General features: G+C 50.3%; 3 protein-coding genes across 3 annotated transcripts; 2 read left to right on the top strand and 1 right to left on the bottom strand.

Moving 5' to 3' along the window:
- Positions 1-926: 926 nt before the first annotated feature.
- On the top strand, positions 927-1978 carry AAFC00_005153 (uncharacterized protein; the record flags this gene model as incomplete). Its single annotated transcript, XM_069344899.1, has 2 exons — positions 927-1284; positions 1344-1978. 2 exons carry the CDS (start codon positions 927-929, stop codon positions 1976-1978), a joined length of 993 nt encoding a protein of 330 aa, XP_069202727.1.
- A 1198-nt stretch (positions 1979-3176) lies between these two features.
- Positions 3177-7747, top strand: AAFC00_005152 (uncharacterized protein; the record flags this gene model as incomplete). The annotated part of the gene is made up of 4 exons (XM_069344898.1): positions 3177-3204; positions 3274-3771; positions 3827-7641; positions 7718-7747. The coding sequence occupies 4 exons, from the start codon at positions 3177-3179 to the stop codon at positions 7745-7747; spliced, it is 4371 nt and encodes a 1456-aa protein (XP_069202726.1).
- A 7141-nt stretch (positions 7748-14888) lies between these two features.
- Positions 14889-15401, bottom strand: AAFC00_005151 (uncharacterized protein; the record flags this gene model as incomplete). Its single annotated transcript, XM_069344897.1, has 2 exons — positions 14889-15144; positions 15223-15401. 2 exons carry the CDS (start codon positions 15399-15401, stop codon positions 14889-14891), a joined length of 435 nt encoding a protein of 144 aa, XP_069202725.1.
- Positions 15402-16423: the final 1022 nt, after the last annotated feature.

Below are 16423 nucleotides of genomic sequence, written 5' to 3'. Positions count from 1 at the left end.
ATAAAAGCGTTACATCTTCCACATCGACCACTATCAGGTTGGAAGAAATGGGGTAGTCACGATGGTATCACGGGTATCAAAAAGTCACTTGTAGTCACCTTACTTTAGGTAATAGTGACTACGACAGAATTCAAAAAAGTGTTCATCTCTTATCCCTCGACTAACCAATGAGTACTTTGCGCCAAACCCCAGCTAAGGCGTTCATCAGCGATGGTCCACTGTAGTTCCGCAGGCGAAGCACTGCAAGTGGTGTGACAACCCAGCCGCAGATTCCGATTCCGACCGAGGGCTTTAACACGCTTATAGTGCAGTGCCCTGCCTAAGTATTGTACACTATCTTACCTACCCCAGCGCAATGATTTGTCTGTACTGTAGACCATCAACAGAGATCCATCCCATCACTGTCGAAATCGCCGAACACTCCTGCATCTTGCATGCAACACGTGACAAGGTATGCATGTTTGACATTACTCTCATCAGCCAGATCACTGATGTGCATTGATAGCTATAGCTACTGTATGCAGATGGCCCCCCAATTCTGCTGACCCACGACCTCAGCTTTCCCCAAGAAAGAAAGCCCCGGGTACGTCACTCTTTTGGTCCGTGCGCAGTGTCTGAACCCTTTCCTAGAGGTGGAGGAAAGAGGGGGGAGTTGTTTCGGTGGTAAAGGAACGGCACCCTCTCGGGAATCAGATACGAGATCTGGAGATCGAGAAGGAATGTTCTGGATCTGGTGATTGTTGCGTTTCGCAGTTCACTTATGCGACGACAGGGATGATACACACTCTGCTCGCGAATGTCTCTCTGATATGATTGCCTGACTATTAGTGTGCTCTTTCACGTCCATACCTCCCTCTTCTGATGACTACGACTAGAGACGACCGGACCACCGACCAGCTCAAGAGACTGTACAGAAGAAGCGGCAGATGATATCACTCCGGGCGGCTACGACGCGCAAAACGCCTTTGCCTGGGGGTTTGCTTCAGGTCAGCTGCGGCAACAAGAGCAGCAGTACGGGGAACGGTGATGGGGGGTCGTGGGGAAGAGCTGTGATCAGCAGCGACCGTGAAGGTGCATCTACTGGCGGCTTCCGGCATTGTACACAGAGACAGAGACGTGGATTTGCGAACCTGAGGAATCCGGGACATGTCATTTGCAGAGACGTGTGGTTCACGAGCACGCAGCCGAGACTGGACGTCGAGGATGGATTCCCTGGTCAAGGCTATGGTGCAGCAGGAGGGGACCACAGACCACCGGATGGACGGACTTTGAAGCTTGGAAAGAGTGAGTCCTGTAGCTCAATCGTTTTACTGCAGTGTCTTGTGGCTGACAAGAGATAAAAGCTGTACGAATCCTCCACGAACGTCTACCCACACTCCTCGCGAGTCCATTACCGCAAGAGATCCTTTCTCCGAGCATTCGCCTGCATCTCTTCCCCTCGACACATCCGCACCTACCTACTGTATCTGGCCGACTCGCATATCTAGCTGCGCTGTGGACATCACCCATCGCATGGGGTCGCGTGCCGGTAGTCGGCAACGTCAAACTCATCATCCTATCCGAGCGCATGATGCGCAGCGGCACGGATTTCAAAGACGAGAAGCTAGTGGTCAAATGGAAGACCTGCGGCAAGACGAAGAACAAAGGCACGGGAGGTCTGTACCGAGGCATAGGAGCCTCGGAGCACGTGGATAAAATCACCGAGCTTCTGGGCGGAGAAGAAAAGAGCGACCAAGACGAGTTCTGCGGACTCTTCATGTTCGAGTTTGACGAACAGGGACGCATAGCTAAACATGTCATCGAGCATGTCGAAGAAGGCGGCGACTGGGAGGCCAAGACCGGCAAGGTCGTCAGTGTCACTGATTGGCTGCTGGGCAGGTGGAACGGCAAGGGCAAAGAGGAGGGTGTGCCCGGTCTCGCGTGGTGTGAGAATGGAGATTCGAAGAAGAGATTCGATCGGCGGCCTTCTGGTCAGTAGCAAAGACGCAGACCAAGGGTATAAGTGATGAGAACGAGCTGTACAGTACACGATCTGATTTTTGGGAAAGTCAAAGGCGTTACACGGAGCCATACAAACTCCCAAAAACATGGCTATCGACACAAGGTAGGACGGCAAGCAAGGGGAGGCGTTGAACATGATCTAGCATAAGTGAGCAGGCTTTCTCAACTCTGAATATATCTGTATAACAAATCTCCCTTTTGCATGGATGCATAGCAGTCTCTACAGCTCATATGCCTAATCATTCTCCATCTCATTATGCACAGCCAGCTAAATATACGAAAGTGTAAGGCATATATACCACACCTTTACTTTGCACTATAGCTTCGAAATCTCCCGGATCGCACTACTCGGGATTGGACTGTGACTACGCGGCTTCTCGGACATTGCGCTCTCCGTGTTCGCTTGCGCGGTGTTATGGTGATCATGAGATCTAGTGTGTAGATGGGATTGGGGCGATGTGCTTATATACTGCGCGGAGAGATTATCTGCGGTATGCACTTCTACCGAGTGCTTGCCTACCGTATATAGATGCAGTGGATCTTGGATACCTAGCCAATAGGTCGTTGTACATATCGCTAGTGCAACCAGCACGTGGTGGATACCTCACTGCACCTGTACAAGTGGGAGACCAGAGGACTTTTGTAACACCAGGGGGAAATGGAAGCTGGGTACTGTACCTACTCTTAGCGGGACAGTAATTAGAGTTTCCGGCGGCTGTGAATCGTCATGGCAAGGGCCCTGGTCCGAGCTTCGCATGGTTCTGGCATCACTCGGATCCAGCTTTGGCAACACTGAGGGACCCGCGGGAACTTGCTTGTTGCACCTGTGCACTCTCCGGAGAACCACAGAGAGACAAGAGACACGACCAAGTCTCCTATTGATGGCATTGATTGTGTTTTTACAAGACTACCCTACTTGTTTTTCTATCCATCCACAAAAATAATCATCGAAATATTGTGCACGACGTTCTCGTCTCGGACAGGACACTAGATACCCTGTGTAATACCAATAAGAAACAAGACGGAAGTTGCAACTCGTCAGAAACAGAAGGCACGTTGAGGTGTACGCGGCAGCCTGAGATTATTGCCTGACGACTCCTCTTCCTCTGGATCAGGCAGAACATACGCGCATGGGCGAAGCGACATAATAGAATAAAGGAAAAGCAGTAGTCAGGATGTCTGTGACGACGGGAACTGACATCAGTAAGGGGAATCATTTGATGATTGATACATAGCGACAGCGAGACTGACCTTGGGCCGACCCTTCCTCAGATCACCCGGTCCTGAACCTCACGGCGCAGGAGAAGCAATACTACAGCACTCTCTTCAACCAAGCAGATACGGACAGTCTCGGCGTGGTGACGGGCGAGGTCGCAGTCAACTTCTTCGAAAAGACAAGAGTAGCACCGAATGTACTGGGAGAGATATGGCAGATCGCCGACTCGGAGAACCGAGGCCTATTGACCAAGCCAGGCTTCTGTGTCGCTCTGCGGTTGATCGGACATTATCAGGCTGGACGCGACCTCAGTCCTGATCTTGCCTTCAAGCAGGGTCCGCTACCCAAGTTCGAGGGTGTTTCTATCCCTCCTCCCCCAGCTGTGGCAGTCGCTCCTCCTGCTCACCCCAATTCGCCTGCTCTTGGCGTGCCGCCTGCTGGTGCATTGCAGCCTCAGGGCACAGGTATCCGTATACCACCAATGACCCCGGACAAGGTCGCTCAGTACTCTGGTCTGTTTGAGAGATCAGGCGCACAAAATGGACAACTCGCAGGTGAGAGATATCAATCACTCGACGGCTAAGTAGCATTATCACTGACTTGTTTCAGGCGAATCGGCAAAGGCCATCTTCGAGCGAGCTGGTCTACCCAATGAGATCTTGGGCAGAATCTGGGGTCTCTCGGACCGGGAAGGCAAGGGCTCGCTCGACATGACTGAGTTCATCATTGCCATGCATCTTGTTTCTTCGTACAAGTCTCGCACTCTCACTGCTCTACCTAGCGTTCTCCCTCCTGGGCTGTACGAGGCTGCAGCCCGCCGCGGTGCTCCTCCTCCACACGGAAGCCGCAATTCCGGATCCATTCCCTCCGCTATCCCCAGACAACTCACCGGTACACAGCGCGCACAAAGTCCCCTCGCTCGTGCTACGTATGGAACGCCCCCTCCTCCCATGTCGGCTCAATCTACCGGCGGTTGGCTCATCACTCCTCAAGAAAAGGCCAAATACGACCAATTCTTCAGCAGCATCGATACTGCGGGCATCGGCCACCTCAGCGGAGACCAAGCCGTGCGATTCTTCAGTGACTCCGGTCTCCCGGAGGATTCCCTTGCTCAGATCTGGGATCTTGCAGACATCAACTCCGAGGGACGCTTAAGCCGTGATGAATTCGCTGTCGCCATGTACTTGATCAGACAGGAGAGAAGTAAACCCGCAGGAGGCCCGCCTCTGCCGGCTTTCCTTCCTCCTGCGCTTATTCCCCCAAGCTTGCGCAACCAGCCGAGACCTGCCGCTCAGACGACAGCGCCCGCTTTCGACAATGCAGCAAACACGTCTCAATTCCCCAAGTCTGCTACAGAGGACTTGTTTGGTCTTGACTCTCCTCCGAAGCCTGCGGCTTCAACGCCTGCCCTCTCCGCCCAGACCACTGGTGTTCCGCCTGTATTCGGTGCCCCGGTGAGCAAGGATCCTTTCGGCGCCAACGCTTCGTCCACTCCGGTTTCGCCACAGAAGACCGGCTTTGCGCCTACGCCCGCCGCTTCCTCCAGCATGTTCAAGCCTTTCATGCCCTCGTCGGCATTCGGCGCAAGTCTGGCTGCTCAGCATACTGGAGGCAGCAATGCTTCATCTCAGCCAGCACAGGCAAGAGCGATGCCGCCCCCTAGCGTCATGGATGATCTGCTCGGCGAAGCTCCGGAAGACGAGACCAAGAACATCACCACTGACACCACCGAACTGGCCAACATGTCCAACCAAATCGGCAACCTTCGGAACCAGATGCAAGATGTTCAGACCAAGAAGGAGACTCACCAGCGTGATTTGTCCGCTACAAACAACCAGAAGCGCGACTTGGAGATGCGTCTGCAGCAGTTCCGTGCCTCGTACGAGCAAGAAGTTCGCGCCGTCAAGACACTGGAGGAGCAGTTGACGGCTTCTCGCACCGAGACCACGAAGCTGCAGAAGGATCTTGCTATGATCGAGGGAGCATATCAAGACTTGAGCACACAGCACCAGACCATCGCTCAACAGCTACACGCCGACCAGCAGGAGAACGTCAGCTTGAAACAGCGCATTTCTCAGCTCAATGCAGAGATTGCTCAGCTCAAGCCTCAGGTCGAGAAGATGCGATCTGATGCTCGTCAACAGAAGGGTATGGTTGCCATCAACAAGAAGCAGCTTGCGACCAACGAGGGTGAGCGCGGTAATCTCCAGACTGCGATGAGCACACTCGCCAACGAGGCCGAGGAGTGGGAGAGACAGAAGGCTCTTCACGAAGAGAGGGAGAGGCAACACGAGGAGAAGGGACGGCAATTGCAGGAGCGGGAGGCACAGCTGGCAGAAAAGGAATCGTTGCTCAAGCAGCGAGAGCAGGAGCACCTCAAGACCGTTGAGCAACATCAATCTCGTGCTGCTGAAGAGCAAACTCGAGAAATCGCGTCTCCTCGATCTGCCGTTGTCAGCCCGGCAGCGTCCGTCAGCACTAATCCTTTCTTCAGAGGTGCAGGTGCTACTTCGCCCACCGGATCTGTCGCACCGAACCACAGTGCCTTCGACGCCCTTTTCGGTCCTTCATTCTCGCAGCAGCAAACACACACCGAAACGCCTCCTGCCGTTTCCTTCCCTGCCAACGAGTCTGGCCAGTCCGTGTCTTCTGAAGGTCGTCCCACGCCGTCCGTGACTCCTCCTATCTCGGCTGCTCACGACCACGAACACCCTCCACCTCCACCTGAGTCTAGACAGTTCACGCCTAACAATCTGCCAATGGGTACGCTTCAGCGTGAAGGTTCACTCGACTCTTCTGTCCGCGCCGCGGCTCCTGCCAGCATTGACAACCGAAGTGTCGCCACCGGGCCTGTTTCGTCCCCGTTCGACGGCCCAAATGCATTTGAGCCATCTCCTTTCGGCCACGAAAACCTCACTACCCCACCAGCTCAGACATCCGGTCCAGCATTGCAGGGGATACACGCTGGGCAACTGGCTGCAGAGCCGACTCAGCTACCGACACCTCTTCCAGAGTCCGAGAACATGCCCGGCGCTTTCCCTGAAGAAACTGCAACTCCCCTGACGACTCAGACGACTGGTCAGGGTCCGGAGATCCACGCTCCTGTTGCGAGAGCAGCCACTCATGACGACTTTGACTCGGCTTTCGCTGACTTTGGCGATGCACCTCAGTCCAAGGGCAAGGAGCCTGCCCATGATGCGTTCAATCCTGTCGAACATGCTCACGGTTCCTCGACCAATGTAAACGATGAGTTTCCTGCCATTCGCGAGCTTGAAGACAGTGATAGTGACAGTTCCAGTGAGCATGGCTTTGACGATGACTTTAGCGCTGGTCCTTCCGCTGGTAACGGCGCGCCTCTTGAGCCGGTCGAGGCTGAGCATGTCGAGCATGTCGAGCATGCCGCTCCTTCTATTGCTTCTCCCGTCGCATCAGGTATGACCGCGCCTGGCCCGTTCGTCACCGCAGCTGCTCTTCGTCCACACCTTGGCGAAGACTCTCGCGCTGTGTCTGAGGCGCCGTCTATCTCTGCTCAGGTCTCTCCGCCGTCATACGATGCCAGCGTCGAGCATCACGCAGGGTCAGGCCAGCTCCCACCTGAATTTGGAGGATTACTGCCCTCTCGCGAGGATCCGACGCAATCAGCGGTGCCTCACAGTGTGCCCCATCAAGCTGCTCCTCACACTCCCACCACCGCCACCTCGGACGTCTTCCACGATGCAGGATCACGCCCAATCTCCACGTCGACAGACCTCGGCGCTGCTGCTCATGCTGCCCCTGTAATTGCTGCTGCGGCGACCGAAGTCAAGGCCGAGCCCGTGCACGATGACTTTGACGACTTCGACGATCTCGAAGAAGCTCGCGAGGCCACAGTCGAAGACCCCGACTTCGGCATAGAATCCGAAGTCCGCGGTGACGAGTTCACCCCTACTTTCGATTCTCCCAGCCACTCCATCTCCACAGTCCACGGACCCTCTGCCTCATCGACAACAAACGGCTTCAGTGGATTCGAGGGTAACAACGGCAGCCACCACCACGCAAACCCCAGTCTGTCAACCGCATTCGCAAACACCCAGCCCTCCCAACCATCCGCAGACTGGGACGCCATATTCTCGGGCCTTGACACTTCGCCGGCCGTGAACACCGAGCCCACATTCCCCGGCCTAGACCCTGCGCAAGCGACCTCCCCCGTCAACTCAGGTCCCACAACAGCAAACATGTCAGGTTTGCCCTTCCCGGGCGTAGACAACACCCGCGAGGCCGGCCCAAGCAGCAGTAACCTCCAGCCCACGAAACCGGCGCTCGGTAGAGCAATCACTAATACTGGCGAGCATGACGATCCTACTGTCAAGAGACTTGTGGGCATGGGTTTCAATAGGGATAAGGCTGTTAAGGCGCTTGAGGATTATGATTATAATATCGAGAAGGTATGTTCCTTCCTTGCTTTTTTGCATGTTTGACGTCTGTATAAGAGAGACATTTGATGCTAACGGGTTCTCATAGGCTATCGATTACTTGACCTCGACCGCCTAGAGTACCTTCCCCAATCCACTCGCTTCTGCAAGCGATAAGACAGGAAAATAGTCTCGAGGTAGTAAGAATATCGAAACTACCCGATAAAGAGGAAAGTAAGGCGCGGAAGTCAAGTGTGTACAAGCGTGTTTTTAGCGAGGACAGGAGGGGCATAAGTGGGGAAGGATGCGAAAGGCATGGGGCGGGAATCAGGGTCGTGGACTTGGCGGCACAGAGCATAGCTGTTCCACATAGGATATAGTTCGACAGGATGGGGAGGATAGGATAGATGGCTTGTGGGGCGTGGGTTTTATGTATTCTTTGAATCTAGTTCTTTTCATCTATTCTTATTCGCTTATTGATAGGCACTCTTGTGGTTTTGTATTTTGTGTGTAGCTTCACGTGGGATTCTATCTGAATGATGGGTAAGGGCCTTCATCTAGTGCAGAAGCCATCTTGTCCTCTCTTATTGTCTGTCCTTAATCCTTTCCTTCTGTACTTCTTCTCTCGGTTTAGCTACCTTATCTCCTCTTCTTGTCTTGTGCGCGCGATTAGAACAGAGGGAAGGGAAAAAGTGCAACGAGGAATTCATCATGTGTAAAGAAGCAGAGGGCAGAGTGGGTAATGAAGGCTTGTAGTCGATAGAGAGAAATAAGGATATAGCGGTGGATTCATATTGATGAATAGGGCTATGGATGAATGGAATAGAATTGTCGAGAAAAGACGAAGCCGACAGAAAAGGAGAAAAGGAAGCAGAGTGACAGCAGAAAAACATAAGCTGGGGACAAGGAGACCGACCTCACCTTTTTGCTTTTTTCCTCCTCTTCCTCATTATCTTCTTTCACATCCGCATTTGTATCTTGTTCCTTGCCCACATCTTGATCCTTATTCTCCTCCGTGTCCACACCCTCGCCTTCGTCCTTCCCCATATCCTACTCCATAACCTCGTCCTCATCATCGTCCGTTTCCTTGTCCTCTTGAATCGGCGACGAGTCTGCCAGTCTACACTCTTCTCCATCATCGACCTGGCTCGTTCCTGATGAAGGCGGGTTCTCTCTTCCAGGACAGCACTCCCAATGATTCAGCCAAGAAGTCCACATGAACGTATACTCATGCTCGTCACCAAGGACCCTGCACGCTATATCAATGGTTTCATGGATACGATCAAACGCGACAGCGCCATTGTCTGTTTGCCAGTCAGTCATTGCGACATGAGCACTTGTTCGAAGAGAGTCCGGGTGCTCCGTGCCATAGAGCCTTGTTCTGATCTTTAAGACCTCTCTTATAAGAATCCGGGCCTCGTCTAGTGTTTCAGTGTTGCACCACATTATAGTAACGAACTCCTCCATTACTGACAAGCAGTGTGGATGTCACTCTCCCCTTAGCTTGACCACGTTTTGGACAGCGGCCCTACAAAATGAAAGAACCCTTGACAAATTTGGTGTGCTCGAACCAGATATAATTGCCAGGTCCTGAGAAAGAGCCGACAAATCTCGCAGGCAGATTGCACAATCATTATGTACTGCCTCTATATTAGCATGTATGATGGATCTGTAGAGGGATTCGGCTTTTTGCATGTCTGTTTCGCTTATCTCGCTCATATGTTTCTTTGGAGTCAAAGATTGCGCATAGTAATACGCGTCGCGTAGATATGGCGAATGTAGCTGTCCATGGATCTCGGCATTGGTATTTACGACAGTTTCAAAGAGGGACTTCCCTCTTTGCAGATCTATAGTGGTGGCGTGGTCTCCACATAGCAGTGTCCGAGCAAGACAACCCAAGTAGGGCAGGCAAGATGGACCTCCTGCTCCATGCCGTTCGATCTGTGTCTGGACGACTTCCTCAAACTATGACTTTATCTTCACCCACTCGTCGTACGTGGGCTGCTCAAGCTGCAACAGCTTGTGGGTGAACCTACATTGATCATGAAGAAGTTTTCTCATCGTCGTCGCCGAAGAGACTCTTGCCTGTTTCGATAGCAAGGCTTACGATCTCTTTAGCATCGGCATGTCGATTCGGACCTAGTCCCAATACTATATTAGCTATCTTTCTAAGCAGGAGGAAAGTTTGCACTGTGTCTTCGCCTCTCGTGCCTCTGCTCTCCTCTATCAGGCGTTTGAGGGTTATTTCTGCGGCAGGATATCGTTCCGTACCGAGTCTCTCAACAACGTTGCCGAGAAAATATAGATAACCAGCATCTACCTTATGCTCTCCTTGTTCCCTGTGGCCATTGTAGTGTTGGAAAAATGGCTCAAGCAGCTGCACTGCGTATGCTTGTGCTGTATCATATCTACCTTGTTTCATATATCTGTCAAAAAGAGCTTGCTTCATCGCTACCGTCATCGTGCTAGCATCGTCGAGTCTGTAGGCTTCATCGATTACTTCCATAAGCTTTCTTCGAAGCTCGTTGGCTGCGTGTGTTCGATTCTAAGCCATGAGCAGTGATTGAAGTATTATATTGCAACTGGAGGTTTCCTCAATGCTATATCCGTACTCTTCTTCAAGGTCCTCCAATGCCTCTCGGTATAGCAGTTCCGCTTCACGAGATCGACTTCGTCAGGTATATCGAGACGCGAGAAGCATTTTCTTTCTAGAACAGTGCAATGAATCTCTCCAATGTGATGAGGTTTCTAATTGTAGACTTCTCTCAATGGATGTTGCCAATGATTTGTATCTATTTTGGTGTATGGCATAGTGCGCCCGTACCTATAGAATCTCGGCTGCCAAATACTGTGCATCCGGCTTATCAAATTCGTTCCCTAGTATATTTTCCGCGTGGGGTTCAAAAGACCGAGCTCTGGAGAAGGTCTGAGATATTTCATCCTTACGATATGCATTGTAAAAGCTGGAAATTGCAATATCACAACATCTTTGATATTCTCCATTTCGATGAAGCCATGCTCGTGTAGCAAGACGGACAAGTCGATGCAACTCGAATTCAGTGCTGTTGGCTCCTTCGCGAAGAAGGCACAAGCCTAGGAGCAACCCGATGGCATCTTCGAATTCTGAATTCTCCATGCCATGATTGATCAGGTAATCAGGAATCCTTTGTCTGTCAAACATGCAGACAAGTGAAAGGATGTGAGCTGCTGCTCTGTTCTCAGCCTTCACGAATGAGAAAGATATTCCCAAGTCCTAATAACAGATTTTGTGACATCTACATCCCTTCGTAAGTCCCCTGCCTCTGCATTTAGGAGCGACATTTCGTTTTGTTCGCTAGAACGAAGTAATGCGAGATAGCTTCAAATCGTCATCCTTTGTTTCCTGGATATGTATGCTGCTGCTTGTCTAATCGCCAGTAGGATATAGTCGAGTTCCTCGGTTGATAGTTGAACAGCTTCTTCGTTATCATCGCTTCTTGTATAATTCGTGTAAAAAAGTGTACGTGCTTTGTCCTTCGACATCGGTTGCACTTCAAGCACACAGTCTTCCCTCTCAACAAGGTCAAGAGCAGCATCTCTGATTCGGCTAGTCATAAGGACACTCCCGCCCGCCTGTCAAGGAATATACTTCAGCATACCGAACTCATGCTGTTAAGAATCATTATTGTCGTGTCTCTCTCTAACGAAACTAGGGTCGTCGGCACTGTCTAGAAGCATCAACCAGCGTCCACTCGACTCGCTCATTAATCACATATGTACGATTTCTAGAAAGTCGATCTTCGGATCTTCAACACCTGGTAAGTTCAGCATTTTTGCGATATAGGTGTAGCTCGAGCGAAATCGTGCGGGACTGCTAGCATAAACCCATAGGATGGCAACGTTAGAGTGTTTCTCTCGGACTCGGTAGCCCATTTCGATGGCTACCTGTGACTTCTTATTATTATTAGGGACATCATTAGTGAACACCCAGTCTTCCATTGTGAGATACTTGCCCGACACCTCCGAGCCCGATAAGTGCTGCACGAGTACTGCGTTGCATGACCCCGAAAAGCCTGTCTATGTTAAACAGTAATCTCTTGCGTCCAACAAAGTTTTCGTCCCTAGGAACTGTCGTAATAATGCCTGCCTGCGAGCTTCTTGGAGCTACGAAAGATTAGCTTTAGTATGAGCCGGATAGTGATGTAAGTAGTAGCTTACATTGATGTTCTCTTCGGCTGGCGGCCAATTCAATTCTCGTCAATTCCGGTACGAATATCGTGAAATTCTCATCATTGTCAGCTTTGAACTTATTGAGACTGAATGATCTGTATCCAGATACATCCGCCGGTGCGTAATGATTGTAAATGATTATTCGTTGACCACCTGTTCCAGCTTTCGTTTCAGTACGAATGCAAACATGTCGAATAGAACGTCCTACTCTTAAAGTGATTATTCCGTGCTTGGTATCATGCTTTTGGTAGAAGCAGATAATCTGCAACCTCCCATATTCTGCCCAGAAATCTCTGCTCAAAGAGAGCAACTCGGTGCTCCCAGACTTTAAAGTCCTCAGGATGGAATAATCGGGACTATTAGTCCCCGCCAGCTTTTCAATCCAAGTGGCTTTGTTCGTCCAATTACTACTCTGCATTGGTGCGCCTAGAAATAGACATCCTGCTGTGGATAGGCGGACGTTCTCAAAGGCTTTACCGTGATTGGCAATGACTAGGGCCTGTAGAGCACGGTAAGACCATGTAAGTATTGACATGAGGAAAGCTTATCTGCTGGATCACAAGGCCCCCAAGGCTATGACCAATGAAAACAAGAGGTCTATCTTGAGTCTGAACTGCAGTGAGTCTTCACAGATACACCGGGAAGACCGAGGATTTCTCCTACCTCTTCATCGCGCCTGTATTGTGTAATCACATTCAACAGCTGCTCGCCACAAGCTCTCAAGTTTGTTTCATGTGATCTGGAGAACCAATTTGATTTGTAGCTGTATGTGGCAATTCTGCACGGAGGCAGATACTTGGGCAGCAGATCTCTGGGCTAGAAAAATGAAGGCTTGTCTTGTTCTGCTGTGTTACCATCACGACTACACCATGTTGTATAGGGATTCGATCCTAGCCCTTGTACGAGGACGATACTAGAATGCTTAGTAAGGATAAGCCTCGTCGCACGTTAGTGATGGCTCACACTACTTTTGCATTCTGCCCATCAGGACTGCCTTCGACCCAAACATTCAGACCTTCCTGTTTCACAGTTTCCCTCGTACACAATTCGGGCACTGTTAAGCTTGACATCGCAATGTAGGAAAAATCACATCATTTCTACCTTACCACTTCATGTGTATAATAGACCTGGTAATTTATAGCTAAATTGAATCTCGTGAATGTAAGGTTGGGTTCGATCAAGTCCCCACCATCCTTTCAGCCTATTGCGGCTGCTGTAAACGGTGGCGGCATTTGCAAGACCAATGGGAACCCGTAATGAACCCACTTTGATACCCAATCGGTCAGCAAAACAACACGAGAGGACGCCTAAGCAATATCTGTTCATGTGATGATACTCCTCGAGTCTATCGCGACACGGACCGTGGTAACCTGTGGGGCGTCTCATGCAGACTCGGACTTGAAGAGTGCCTGTTCAGGCTATCCACTCGGCGACCTGCGAGAGCGGCTTAGCACGATTGAGATGATGACCTTCAGTACTGTTTTTCATTCATGCTCAGTGGTATGATCTAAGTGTAAGTATGTGGGTAGATATGAAGCGTAGACTGGAGTGTATCAGATACCTACTGCATCCAGTGATATATCGAGTGTCGATGTACACGAAAGCTAATGAGCACAAGGCAAGGTAGGTGAGTTTTGACCAGCATCGAAATCTGTGCATCATTTCGTTGACCTAGGTGGGAGCTGTGCTTGTTGATGCTGCTGAACATGTTCGTGTGTCGCAGTATTGATACCGACAAGAATTAATTAAGCTGCTGCGACGCTGTTGGAGATGCTGGCTTATGGCACTATCAATACAGATGAGGACTGCGCTTAGTCATCCGCCCCTTTAGCTCAGTTGGTAGAGCGCGACACTAGTATCTCCTCGAGAAGCAATGTCGAGGTCGCCGGTTCGACTCCGTCAGGGGGCAAATGGTAGGAGAGTGCTGGTTCGAATCTGTAGGATCGGATTGGTCCTCCTACCTACCTTCTTCTTTATTCATTTTTGGTACTAATTTTTTATACCTTGAGCATTGCTGCCGAAGTGCCATCGATGTCATAATGCACGTCAGACCTTCCAAGGACTCTGCTTGGGATATGTAGACATAACTACACTACTTGCTTTTGGTGCTACGGGTTCGCACAGCATGTTCACGCAGGCAGGGAAATCTCAATACAATATGTTACTGTAGTATTGCATTTCCTTAGGACTCGCTGTTTCTACAATTGCAGCGCAGTATTCTCAAAGTCATCCTTTAGAATTTCGACCGTTTCGCTGTTGCGCTTGAGCATCTAGGCAGCTGTACTATTCCAGAACCACACTGTAAAGATGTGAGTCTCGATTGCCAGCTGCTCTCACTCGTCGAGCGCTATGATCAATCACTAGTCACAAAAGAGGGATCTTAGCTGAGGCTCGAAACCCACTGTACAGTGTTTTGATCATGTATAGTGATGAAGCGTGGAACCACTTTGCTACTCCATACTTCCTTCCTAACTCACTTAGCCCATCACATCTTCATTGTCCCCTTCTTCGAACACAAAATCAAACTTATCGCCCAACCTCAATCTTCCCACAGTGCCAGCAGCAAAGGGGCGTAAAAAAACAAAAGAAATGGACTAGCCGCGAATCGAACGCGGGACCTTCTCCACTCAGTCAGAGCTTCAGCTGGTAAGCCGGAGATGCTAAGAAGACGTTATACCACTAAACCACAAGCCCTTTTTGATGAAATTATTGTGCAAGTTGATGGTATAAGAATTTTCACACTCTAGGTCTCGCTGTGGCATACTAACACTGTGCCAGTCGTGGACATTTCTCTGCTTTAGTGCCAGAGAGGAATAGCGACGGCTCGAGTCAATATTGTAGGTCTAACTATACATTTGTTTGCTTCTTGGAAGTTTGTTTGGGTTCATTTCGAGTCATAAGCTATATATGATTATATAAAATGTAGATCAATCGATCGATGCGACCTGTCCAACAAGATGGCATAGTCTGTTATCAAAACAAACGACATCAAGTCTCTGCCAGGCATCATAAGACATTGAAGCAGTAACATCGCTTTTTTGGTTTCATATCACTCGTCCGGTACAAGCGCTTTACACTCTGCTGTCCTGCTTGGCGAATTGACGACCAGCAGCAAAGATGCTGTCGACGACATCCTTGAAGGTCTGCTTGGTCTCTGCGGGGAGCTCGTTGACCGACTCGGCAGCGGGGTCTTCTTCCTCGTTTGTCCACTGGAGCTCGAGGGTGTGCGACTCGAGCTTAGTGTCAAGACCGTAGATGTCCTTTGTGGCATGCGAGGGGAAGCCGCGAATTTGCGAAACTAGGCTCAGAAGCTCGGTGACATCGTCCCTGTGGTTGAAACTGTTAGTTTGCTTGTTTCGCATCATGCTTCGAAGTGGTGGAGTTGGTCATTGAGAGGGAACGTACTTGGGGAAGTCACCAGTCTTCTCGATGATGTTTGCGCCGCTGTTCTCGGTGGTCTTGATCACGGCCTGGCGGTTGGGCTCGCCAGTGATCTCGACAGTGTGCTGAGCAGGACCAGAGAAGGGCTTCTGAACTCTGATGTTGAATTCACCGGAAGGGGGAGGGGCCATTGAGCGAGGCATTTTGTGTTGGTTTTGGTAACGGGTAAGATTGGAAAATGTAGAGTTTGTATTGTAGCTTTTTCGAGTTGAAGAAAACCTACGAGATATTGTTTATATTTGAGCTCTTGGAGGGATCGCTTATAGAGGGGTCGCTCATGCTCAAGCTCTGAAGCGAATTGCATATGGTGACGCTTACATGACGTCTCTCACCTCTCACTTTCACAACAGTGTCTTTCTCAGGAACCGCCAATTCCTTCTCCCGATGATCGAGCACTCACCGATTGCCGCTTGCGATTTGCGATGCTGGCTTAACTACTCGGTTGTATTGTGGGACTCTTTATAGACAACAAACGACATGATGATGTATATAGTCCGACCCGCTTAGGAGAGGCAAGTAGTTGAGATTTGTTGATATGGGTCAATGCAGAAGAAGGCTCTGCTCGCGATCATCGTAAAGATGTTGACAGGTCCACAATAAATTGTTAGTATTGGCCTCTGAACCTGCGTGGACTGTATAGTCACTGTAGCTACGACTCGTGAAGTCAAAAAGTGTCTGACAAGTCACCATGTAAGGTATGTTCGATAATATGAGATTATAGATGCGGCTCTGCGAAGCGATCTCGAACACAACACACTCATCAACTGCAAGGCAAAGTACTTGCCACAGTTTTACTCTTTTGAAAGTTATTGCAAGATGTCGCTTTTATCCCACTTCTTTTCTTCTCACCTATCTAGTCAACGGGAAAACATGCGCAGCTATCACATGAATGGCGAATTGACTACCTAGTATGCTAATGAAGACGAAATGAATGATTCATGACTGCGGCTCTGCGGGCGGATAAATCGTAGATCGATCCACTGCACTATACCTCCACACTGAGTTATGTCACTACAAACAATAACGTTCCACCCTCCATGGAGAGGCCTAAACGACGCATGTGCGTTCCTACAGGGTATCGGAGCAGCGAACGAGCTGGGTTGTGCTGAGCACATGCACCTCCCACAGAGCCTGCAACACACGACGAACAGGCACACAGCAGCAC

The sequence above is a fragment of the Neodothiora populina genome (assembly GCF_041146345.1).
Source record: "Neodothiora populina strain CPC 39397 chromosome Unknown canker_contig_5, whole genome shotgun sequence".
NCBI lineage: Eukaryota > Fungi > Ascomycota > Dothideomycetes > Dothideales > Dothioraceae > Neodothiora > Neodothiora populina.
Note: the sequence above shows the minus strand (reverse complement) of the source record. Positions and strands in the feature narration are given on the sequence as shown.